Source organism: Coregonus clupeaformis, chromosome 31, assembly GCF_020615455.1.
Source record: "Coregonus clupeaformis isolate EN_2021a chromosome 31, ASM2061545v1, whole genome shotgun sequence".
Lineage (NCBI taxonomy): Eukaryota > Metazoa > Chordata > Actinopteri > Salmoniformes > Salmonidae > Coregonus > Coregonus clupeaformis.
In genome coordinates, this window is record NC_059222.1 from 24,225,762 (window position 1) to 24,237,900 (window position 12,139).

Below are 12,139 nucleotides of genomic sequence, written 5' to 3' on the forward strand. Positions count from 1 at the left end.
TTCTATTAGACCAGACAAGCAACATCAAGCCACAGAAGTAAAAAAATATCAGTTGCTCTTTTATTTTATGTTAAGCCCCGTTTATACACATACATTGTGATAACATGTCACTCTCCTCCTGTATCTAGATTGTGTAGCCTGTAGACACTTCTCTTGATGCCAAGAATGAGAAACTTAGGGCATGTTTACACCTGATATCAAGATGATCACTATATGTTCATGGCTCGGTGCCTCTATACATTACCATCAACTGACAGGTGGATCTGATCCAAGCCTGCCATCTTCTGGTCACAAGCAGCAATCCCAACCACCTCTCCACACTGGCTCCGACAGACAACCATTAGTTCAGTTCACAGCAGTCCTGGAAAGCACTTGGATTACAGTTTGCATAAATTAGCCGGTGTGTTTAATGATTTAAGTATTGTTCTAAGAAATGTCTATATATAGACGTGTATATTTTTTTTGCATAATTTATGAAAGTGTCCGATGTGATAAATAATACATAACTAATGTAAAAGGAAGGATTGTGTGAACTGGTCTACTATTGGCTCAGAGTGGCTTGATGCTTTAGGACCGCACACAAGTCACTGGCTGCTGGTTCCCGTGGATGCAGGTCTCTTACTTCCCTCGTCTGATTGGCCAGATCCTCCTGGGTCACCATAGTGGGAACAGAAGTTTCCTATTAGCCCACATAATACCTTCACACTCCTCACTCTTCTGCCATTATTCCAACACACTATAGCCTGTGGAGCTTCTGTTTGTATTGCTCCTAGGCTTTAGGTCTTGGAACTCCAGGCCAAACCCCGTTTTTCTGGGCAGTGAGTCAGTCTTTAGTCAAGGGATTTTTGGGGCTTCGACTATGCACATCATGGGGTCTTTGGCCTTGTTGCTGAAGGCCCTGTGGATGATATCCACAGCGTGGGGGTCAGTGTCACCCTGCAGGAACACTCCATCCACAGACACCAGCTCAAATCCAGCCTGGGGATGCAACCAGAACAAGGAAGCTTAGAGAGAATGCATGTTTTGTGCATGCTCTATTTTGCACACACACGCACCCCATGTCATACATTTTACATTTACATTTTAGTCATTTAGCAGACGCTCTTATCCAGAGCGACTTACAGTTAGTGAATACATATTTTTTTATACTGGCCCCCCGTGGGAAATGAACCCACAACCCTGGCGTGGCGTTGCAAACGCCATGCTCTTTCCATCTTTCCATTCAACAACATCACATGTTACTTTGTCCTTTGGGCTCTCTCCGTCGCCCACGCACATGTAGATAAAGCATTTGATCTTTCCATTGTGTTAACGATGGAGGATTGGTTGATTTCCAGTATATGGAAGTATATATTTTTTCAAGATAATTGACGAGAAAAGTATTGTCCAACCCATCGTGTGTCTCACTGCACCCTCATATGCCATATCTTGAAATATGCAGACAGGCGGTTAAAAAGTAAATGTACATTGTAATACTTCTGACAGACAACTTTTTGATCGAAATAATTTAGTAAAACACTTTCTAGAAATCGAAAATAATCCGACGATGGGTAGTTTGTGCGCGCCACGATGTTTGTTTTTTCGCCTCAACCAAAGATAATAAGAGGAGACAAGATGAGTTTGGTCTGTTTGCAGTATGCATGTTGAAGGGGGTGTGTCGTCTACGATCATTCACTTCCGGAAGTTTACCCTTCACCTCATTATAACATCTTTGGTCTGACAGACGTTTACGTGACACCTAGAATGCATTGTAGAAATGTCAACAAACATGGCGTCACACATAGCTGGCAAATAGCTTAGTATTAGCTATTATAATCATAGGTGTCCATTACAATCTACGCAATAATCGGAATGCATTATATGTCACCAGTACTTGAAAATGTGAATAAAACTGTAAATACATTATGCTCCATACATACATACATACATACATACATACATACATACATACTGTATGGTACAGTAGAAACGACAACACGTTATACAGAAAATAAGGCACTTACTTTGATAGGAACACACACATGTCCAAAGTTATTAATTGTAAGGCAAACAACAAGGAAGGCAATGCTAGCGCCAGCCAGAACATTTCAAAATCGTGCAAGACTGCGCAAATGTCTGCATACTTGATCTGCGGAAAAACATTGGTGAAGTGCTTGGGCTCTCCTCGAAGAGAGAAGTTTGTCCGGCTCAGTAAAGCCACAAACATAAATTGTCCGCAAAACTAAAATGGGCTACTTCTATGTGAATTAATGAGGAGACAGAACACACCTCAAATGAAACTGTTGTTAGAAAATCATTTGAAATTTGAAACATTTGATAATTAGCAGGCAGCGTGTTTTAACTGTCCTGTTGTGTAACAATCACATTTGGAACACTTAGTGCATTCTGACATCACGTGCAGAAAACAATTCACGCTGGGGCGACGATTAGAGATATTTGGAACTCACATGTGAAAAGGTTAACACTTTTTTGTTTACTTCATGATTCCATATGTGTTATTTCATAGTTTTGATGTCTACACTATTATTCTACAATGTAGAAAATAGTAAAAAAAGAAAAACCCTTGAATGAGTAGGTGTGTCCAAACTTTTGACTGGTACTGTATATATAAATTATATATTTAAAGATATATATATTTTCCTTTATTATTTTCCCCTAACCCTACCATCCCTCCCCTAATTGGAGTAAATTAATGGACAACAGCACTTAGGCTTCTACTTCCAGCTTATACATAGTATATACATTTTACAGACACAGTATATTTTACAATAGTTCTCTTTTGTTTGTTTTTAGTCCCATCCTTCAGCTCCACTCAACCCCTCCCATCTATCTCTGAACACCATCCTGTTTTGATTTCTATTTGCCATATATTTCACAAAAGTTCTGAACATTTCTATTCTCATAGACTCTACATAATGTAAATTAAAAATAAAAAATTTGCTAAGAGTATGATTATATTATTGATCAAGTGCTATTTGCAGAGTTAGCTCCAGGTAAATGTTGCAATTCTTCAGCCATTCCTGAACTTGCGACCAAAAACAAGCTACAGCAGGGAAAAAAAGTATTTAGTCAGCCACCAATTGTGCAAGTTCTCCCACTTAAAAAGATGAGAGAGGCCTGTAATTTTCATCATAGGTACACGTCAACTATGACAGACAAAATGAGAATTTTTTTTCCAGAAAATCACATTGTAGGATTTTTAATGAATTTATTTGCAAATTATGGTGGAAAATAAGTATTTGGTCAATAACAAAAGTTTCTCAATACTTTGTTATATACCCTTTGTTGGCAATGACACAGGTCAAACGTTTTCTGTAAGTCTTCACAAGGTTTTCACACACTGTTGCTGGTATTTTGGCCCATTCCTCCATGCAGATCTCCTCTAGAGCAGTGATGTTTTGGGGCTGTCGCTGGGCAACACGGACTTTCAACTCCCTCCAAAGATTTTCTATGGGGTTGAGATCTGGAGACTGGCTAGGGCAACGAAGCCACTCCTTCGTTGCCCGGGCGGTGTGTTTGGGATCATTGTCATGCTGAAAGACCCAGCCACGTTTCATCTTCAATGCCCTTGCTGATGGAAGGAGGTTTTCACTCAAAATCGCACGATACATGGCCCCATTCATTCTTTCCTTTACACGGATCAGTCGTCCCGGTCCCTTTGCAGAAAAACAGCCCCAAAGCATGATGTTTCCACCCCCATGCTTCACAGTAGGTATGGTGTTCTTTGGATGCAACTCAGCATTCTTTGTCCTCCAAACACGACGAGTTGAGTTTTTACCAAAAAAGTTCTATTTTGGTTTCATCTGACCATATGACATTCTCCCAATCCTCTTCTGGATCATCCAAATGCACTCTAGCAAACTTCAGACGGGCCTGGACATGTACTGGCTTAAGCAGGAGGGACACGTCTGGCACTGCAGGATTTGAGTCCCTGGTGGCGTAGTGTGTTACTGATGGTAGGCTTTGTTACTTTGGTCCCAGCTCTCTGCAGGTCATTCACTAGGTCCCCCCGTGTGGTTCTGGGATTTGTGCTCACCGTTCTTGTGATCATTTTGACCCCACGGGGTGAGATCTTGTGTGGAGCCCCAGATCGAGGGAGATTATCAGTGGTCTTGTATGTCTTCCATTTCCTAATAATTGCTCCCAATAATAATTGCTTGATTTCTTCAAACCAAGCTGCTTACCTATTGCAGATTCAGTCTTCCCAGCCTGGTGCAGGTCTACAATTTTGTTTCTGGTGTCCTTTGACAGCTCTTTGGTCTTGGCCATAGTGGAGTTTGGAGTGTGACTGTTTGAGGTTGTGGACAGGTGTCTTTTATACTGATAACAACTTCAAACAGGTGCCATTAATACAGGTAACGAGTGGAGGACAGAGGAGCCTCTTAAAGAAGAAGTTACAGGTCTGTGAGAGCCAGAAATCTTGCTTGTTTGTAGGTGACCAAATACTTATTTTCCACCATAATTTGCAAATAAATTCATTAAAGATCCTACAATGTGATTTTCTGGATTATTTTTTCTCAATTTGTCTGTCATAGTTGACGTGTACCTTTGATGAAAATTACAGGCCTCTCTCATCTTTTAAAGTGGGAGAACTTGCACAATTGGTGGCTGACTAAATACTTTTTTTCCCCACTGTACATATGGGACAGTACCAAAACAAATTATCTAATGATTCTGCGTCTTCACAGAAAAATCAGTAGAGCTGGGATGGTTGTATTCCCCATATATTTAACATTCCACTGGTTGCAAAAATTTTGTATAATAATTTAAATTGAAAAACTCTAAGTATACTTTTTTTATTTATCACAATTTTCTTTAGCCAATTTTGGTCTTTAAAGCAGGGCCGACAGACAAGTTCCTTACTTTCTCCCCCTTCCACTTGTCTATTCCATTTTTGCGGTAATGCTGCGATTAGTTGGTTGTAATTTTGAGTAGAGCAGACATTTCCATATATTTTTGTTAGCTGCATGTGTGACATAGCTCCACCAATCCTATTTATGTTATAATTTATAAAGACTATACATTTTTAAAATCTTTTATTTCCAAAAAATATAGTTTTTTTTATCAATTAGTATAGTTGAGTTTAACCATATTTGTTGTAATATTTGTTCTGTCTTTTCTGTTGGATTAACCTGAAATTGCAACCAACTTTCTATGGGTTGTTTTAAAAAATAGCGATATTTTGGAGATTATCTGAGAGGTTGGAAACTGAATAAAGGGAAAAAGGAAATTCTTGAACATGGGGTGAGACATTCTTACTAATCTGCTAGAGAACCAGTTCGGATTTAAGTATAACTGAAGCCTTTAGTGAGAGGTCTAATGCGTTAATATTAAATCATTTCTGCACTCAGAATTAATATTCATTATATAAATAGGCCCATTTAATTTAGTCTGGCTTGCCGTTCCAAATAAAATGGAATATTCTTTGCTCATATAATTTAAAAAACAAGTCGCTAGGTGTAGGCAAGGCCATAAGCAAATAGGTAAACTGGGATATGACTAAGGAGTTAAATCAGGGTGATTTTCCTTTCCACGGTAGCAAGAGCTAATTTTACACTGAATTTTGTCTCGTATAATGCATTCTATACATTAGTTTACACTGAATTAAGCTTACATTTTAGTTACATTAGTCAGTCCAAAATTGCTTTTTAATTCTGTCATGGAAATAAATGTATTTCCTATTACAAAGTCATTTAAGATTTCTGAAAAGCTATTCAAGGATTAATCCATAGGGGTTGTGTTTTTAGGCAGTGATATTGTTTGTTGTTTACGTTTCATTTTCTTCCATATTGTTATACTGTTCTTAACTATAAAGTTGTTAATGTCCTTAGCTTTATCCATGATTTGTGGATAGCATGCACATCTTCAATATGTACCCATTGTTCCTCTTTACTGCATTTAACTATATGTAGCAAGTAAAAGCCTTGGGTGGCGAGTTGATACAATTCCAAGTCTGGAAAGTCAAAACCACCCTCATGGGCGGCGCACAATTGGCCCAGCGTCGTCCAGGGTAGGGGAGGGAATGGCCGGCAGGGATGTAGCTCAGTTGATAGAGCATGGCGTTTGCAACGCCAGGGTTGTGGGTTCGATTCCCACGGGGGGACAGTATAAAAAAAAATATATGTATTCACTAACTGTAAGTCGCTCTGGATAAGAGCGTCTGCTAAATGGCTAAAATGTAAATGTAATGTAAATGTAGTAACCAGAAAAGTGTTAAACAAATCAAAATATATTTTATATTTGAGATTCTTCAAATAGCCACCCTTTGCCTTGATGACAGCTTTGCACACTCTTGGCATTCTCTCAACCAGCTTCACCTGGAATGCTTTTCCAACAGTCTTGAAGGAGTTCCCACATATGCTGAGCACTTGTTGGCTGCTTTTCCTTCACTCTGTCATCCGACTCATCCCAAACCATCTCAATTGGGTTGAGGTCGGGGGATTGTTGAGGCCAGGTCATCTGATGCAGCACTCCATCACTCTCCTTCTTGGTAAAATAGCCCTTACACAGCCTGGAGGTGTGTTTTGGTCATTGTCCTGTTAAAAAACAAATGATAGTTCCACTAAGTCCAAACCAGATGGGATGGCATATCGCTGCAGAATGCTATGGTAGCCATGCTGGTTAAGTGTGCCTTTAATTCAAAATAAATCACAGACAGTGTCACCAGTAAAGCACCCCCACACCATAACACTTCCTCCTCCATGCTTTATGGTGGGAACTACACAGGTGGAGATCATCCGTTCACCCACACTGCGTCTCACAAAGACACAGCGGTTGGAACCAAAAATCTCACATTTGGACTGCAGACCAAACGACACATTTCCACCGGTCTAATGTCCATTGCTCGTGTTTCTTGGCCCAAGCAGGTCTCTTCTTCTTATTGGTGTCCTTTAGTAGTGGTTTCTTTGCAGGAATTCGACCATCAAGGCCTGATTCACACAGTCCCCTCTGAACAGTTGATGTTGAGATGTGTCTGTGACTTGAACTCTGTGAAGCATTTATTTAGGCTGCAATTTCTGAGGCTGGTAACTCTAATGAACGTATCCTCTGCAGCAGAGGTAACTCTGGGTCTTCCATTCCTGTGGCGGTCCTCCTGAGAGCCAGTTTCATCATAGCGCTTGATGGTTTTTGCGACTGCACTTGAAGAAACGTTCATGTCTTAAAGTAATGATGGACTGTCGTTTCTCTTTGCTTATTTGAGCTTTTCTTGCCATAATATGAACTTGGTCTTTTACCAAATAGGGCTATCTTCTGTATACCACCCCTACCTTGTCAGAACACAACTGATTGGCTCAAACGCATTAAGAAGGAAAGAAATTCCACAAATTAACTTTTAAGAAGTCACACCTGTTAATTGAAATGCATTCCAGGTGAATACCTCATGAAGCTGGTTGAGAGAATGCCAAGAGTGTGCAATGCTGTCATCAAAGGTGGCTTTTTGAAGAATCTCAAATATAAAATATATTTTGATTTGTTTAACACTTTTTTGGTTACTACATGATTCCATATGTGTTATTTCATAGTTTTGATGTCTTCACTATTATTCTACAATGTAAAAAAAATAGAAATAAAGAAAAACCTTGAATGAGTAGGTGTGTCCAAACTTTTGACTGGTACTGTGTATATATATATATATATATATATATATATATATATATATATATATATATATATATATATTATTATTATTATTATTCTGAGCTTTCTTAGACATCCTAGACACAGAACAAACACTTCAAAATCTTAAAATTCTAAATCAAATAGCTAAATGGTCCATAGTATTTCCATCTTAAAATAATTCCATACGTCAGCAATTCCATATGTCAACTATTTTTTAAACCCAAACATTAAAATGCTATATCTGAGGAACTGAGGAAGTCTTAAAATTCTACAAAAACCATACCCCATCATCGCCCTCATCCACTGCAGCAAGCTTTGGAGGGTTGAATTTGTTGGGCTTTTCTGAAACTGGAGCTGGTGGAGGGGTTGCAGGTGGTTCCTGAACTTTCGGAGAAAAAATAAAAATAATCATGTTTAACCCTCATGTGCTTTAAATCGCACACACACACACACACACACACACACACACACATACACACACAATACATACATTTGGTACATTGGGTTCTTCTTCTGGGACCTCCCCCGTGATCTTATATTCTTCCTTCATCTGCCTCTGGTGCACAGCCTCATCCATGGCTTTCTGCTGCTCCTGCTCCAGTTGCTGCTGGATGGCCTTTTTCTGAATTGATAAGAGATATTCGCAATAATATCACAATACTTATCATTGTATAGTCAAGCATTTTATAGTCCCTTTATCTACAAATATTGGATGACAGTATAGGCTCAGAAATTTTTCGTAGTGGAACAGTGAAATTGGCTAGACAACATTTGGGTAAAGGCTGCCCTCCACTGGCAATAGACTGAATAACATATTTAAAGGACATTACTCACTCTCTTCTCATGGTCCATGTTTTCTTTATACTTGTAAATCCACTGTGCAAGAAATTCGATGCTCGGCCACCTCGGCTAATCCTTCTATGATACATTTTCCCATACCCCTTTTCAAGTATTCTGAGTCCATTTTCCTTTATGGAATAAAATACTAGTGTATGAACGCAATAGCTACAAATGTCTTGCCGCTAAGACAAGAGTGGTAACAAATACGTTCTACTTCATTTTTTTCTGGTTTGTATTGGCCAAACAACAAACTTTATGAGGATGGCCACATTTAGCTCAAGCGTTTAGCAACCCTAGCTATGAACAATAAAACAAGGTTTTCCATTGTAAAATGTTCGTATTAGATTGTAAATACTTTGTAAACAGTATGCTTCGACACAAAATAGGATTGTTACTTCAATTTTACTATTTTATAATAGGATAAACTGCCTCTAAATAGCTAGAAGTGTTTTGAAACCAGACCAACCTGTATTTTTTGTTCAGAGCGATATGTATTTTATCTCCATGGTAACGGTGCTACTTCATTCATCTTCCCCCCAATTTTGTTGAGAACGTTTCGTTTTGTAGTAAGAAGCAGGGACGTCACTAGACATTCAGAACATGCGGGCCTCAGCCCTGAAGACCTGGGGCTGACTCCGTTGGGGAGATTTGATCCCTGCGCGACCGAAATGAAGCGTCCCGCACGCTAGCAGTGAACATTTTGCAGAGACATAACGCTATGTTGCATATCTCACTGCTTTCTTCCATGTGCTGTGCTCTCCTGATGCCAAATAATTAACACTTCTCAATATTAATTCAATGGATTGTGCTCAGTAAACCCATAGAATATGGTGTCAATAATATGAAAAAATATATATATTAGCAAGTACAAAGTACAAGTGTATGTCGTAATTTTCCATTAAGATTTTTTTCAGGGTCTAACAATTTATACACACAGGACATCTTTCTTTTTTTGAGAGGTAATGTTTTAGCAAGGACTACTTCCTCTGGCTTGAGAGGAATATGCCATGTTTGTCTTGTGTGGGCCTCCCCTCTCTCTATGTTCTCCTGTGTTCTCGCTCTCTCCTGTCTGCTCCCCTCTCTTCCTTGCTGTCTGAAGTTCTGCTTTCCTGGATCTCCTATATTATTACAGAGACGGCATAGTATCAGTGCCGTAGCAATATGGAGTACTCTGAACAGACAAACACACACAGAAGCAATATACACACACACACACATACACACAATATGAACAACAGGCAAATAATGTTTACCTGAATTGAGCTAAAGGTAAAATCTGGGTTCATTTCTGTTCCTTAATGATATTAGCAGTTCACTCATTTCTGTTCCTTAATGATATTAGCAATTCACTCAATCTTAAACCTGATTAACATTCAACTGGCTTACACTTCACTAACCACAATACCTGTGTGCTCTCGCTTTACCAACAAAATCGAAATGCGTGCAACCATGTGGCAAAACAGATGAGGTTGGCTTAGATTGTTAACATGTATGCTATATTTCGTCCCCAATGTTTATTGAAAACAAATACATTTGTGCAATGACCACTTGTTGTTTCAAATACATCATTACAGTTGTTGGTTAGCTAGCTAGTGAATTTTAGCCATATTTGCATTGACATGAAATCAGTCAAAACACCTCAAAACAAGACATGGTATCAATAACATGATGAAACATGCTGAAATAAGCAATTTATGATTCCCCACATGGCAGTGTCATTCTTGCTAGCAATCTGGCCATCCAGAATCACAACAGGCTGACTTATGCCCCATGGAAGCGTGCACATCGTTTTCGTGACGTTGTCAGCCAACCCATCTATGTAGCTAGGTGCTAAATAATTGTATTGTAAAGACACACACAATCTATTCACTTACTCCTGCAAATACAACAACCGTCTCTTTGTTTGCTGAGCTGCATCTTCAATTCCGTATGTCCATCTTCTATAAATTGGGAAAAAAATTAACTCAGCTATCCAGCTTTGTTTTTTCAACAGATAGCTAGCTAATTGAGCTGACGTTACCAAAAGTAGCTAACGTCATGTTAGCCATAAGTTAGCTAGCTATCTTTATTAGTAATTTTAAGCATATTTGGACAGTACTTGATTAGACAGTAATTGGTTAGTTAGTGATACTTTGTCAGGTGGTGAGCAGAGCTCCAGCAGTTGGATTCAGTGTCCAGATAGCTAATCAATAACTGTACTGTCAAAACCCTGCTTATAAAATGTGCTATGTTGCTAATGAAGCAGTATTGCTATCTAGACTGGGTAGTCCCTCACGTTAGTTAGCTTAACGTTATCTGTCAGTGCAGCTTTTGAGTCAACATGTTAAAATGTACGTTTCTCGAATCTGGCTTACTGTGAGGTCAATAACTCAGAATAACATCATCATGGGCTAACAAAATGTGCAACAAATTGACTGCAGGTATTTACTTAAAAAGTAGCTACATATATTAAAATGTATTGTAAATCTTCAAATAAATAGTTTCAATGGTATTGACAGTATTGAAAAACCATCCCCTGGCTATTTCCAAATACCACGGTATACCGCCCAAGCCTAGTAGTTTGTGAGCTAGAATATGAACATCCTGACAGTCTGAGGCAGGGTGCTCTGCAATCATCCTACTCCAACTATTGACAGGGATAATGTGGCATTTCTTATTTGTCAGTATGAATGCAATTTGTTGGTCCTGCCTTGATGACTGTATTAGATTTACACTACTTGTCCTTTTAGATTTTTGTAGCAATTTATTACTTGGAATAAACTTGAAAGCTAAAACGCTCCATGTCCCGGAATGACATGCTAGCTAGTGATAAAGCTATCTAGCAAGCTAACATAGTTTACCTCCGGTTCTCCTTCTCATCTTTGCGCCACAGAATTCCATAATAATTCCATAAATAATTGAAATAGAAAAAGGTTTGCTGGTAGGGTATCTAATACCTCTTGTTCAATATAGAGTTATGGCACATGCTTTTTACCCACCGGTCATTTATGACCATACAGCTGTAAATTACATTCGGCAGGGAGTCAGTGATTTGGGTTACTGTTTCAGTTGCTGGTCTGGGGTCATTAAGTTTGAAACACACACACACACACACACACACACACACACACACACACACACACACACACACACATACACAAAGACAGGTGCAAGCACACACACACACACACACATTTTACTGCACTCAGCAGTCTCAAGATGACCCATCATTCTGCATGATTGCACTGAAAAGGAAATGGGGTTTGTGAGGTTTATCAATAACCAGATGCCGCTTGTTTTGTTTTGTTTGTGACTTATTTTAGGGTTTAGGGTTCAAAGCTATGAAAACAGAGATTTTTGGGGTCACACACATCAGGGTAGAACTGTAACTGCCTCTGGCTGGTCGGGATCGGAATGCGCTGAGATATAACGGGATCCACTGACACACCCTGCAGGCAGCTGCCACATTCCCCAGAATTGCTGGAGAGGAAAGGGGATCTCAGCCCTGCGCACACTGTCACTGCTCAGCAGTCACACCACTAATCATCTCACCAACACCTGACCCAGATCCCCAAGCACCACCACATATCAAAGAGCACATACAGTGGGGAAAAAAAGTATTTAGTCAGCCACCAATTGTGCAAGTTCTCCCACTTAAAAAGATGAGAGAGGCCTGTAATTTTCATCATAGGTACACGTC

At 39.3% G+C, this 12,139-nt stretch overlaps 1 protein-coding gene across 3 annotated transcripts; it reads right to left on the bottom strand.

The window, feature by feature from the left end:
- Positions 1–38: 38 nt before the first annotated feature.
- Positions 39–9,309, bottom strand: LOC121547248 (PDZ domain-containing protein 7). Of its 3 annotated transcripts, none has more exons than XM_041858416.2 (5): positions 8,927–9,309; positions 8,455–8,588; positions 8,111–8,242; positions 7,904–7,999; positions 39–978 (listed from the first exon to the last, which is right to left on the bottom strand). In XM_041858416.2, exons 2-5 carry the CDS (start codon positions 8,470–8,472, stop codon positions 835–837), a joined length of 390 nt encoding a protein of 129 aa, XP_041714350.1. In that variant the 5' UTR covers positions 8,473–8,588; positions 8,927–9,309; the 3' UTR covers positions 39–834. The 3 variants fall into 3 exon arrangements, with proteins under 3 accessions (XP_041714350.1, XP_041714351.1, XP_041714352.1); XM_041858417.2 differs by having other exon boundaries at positions 7,904–8,004; positions 8,927–9,304; XM_041858418.2 differs by lacking the exon at positions 8,455–8,588 and having other exon boundaries at positions 8,927–9,303.
- Positions 9,310–12,139: the final 2,830 nt, after the last annotated feature.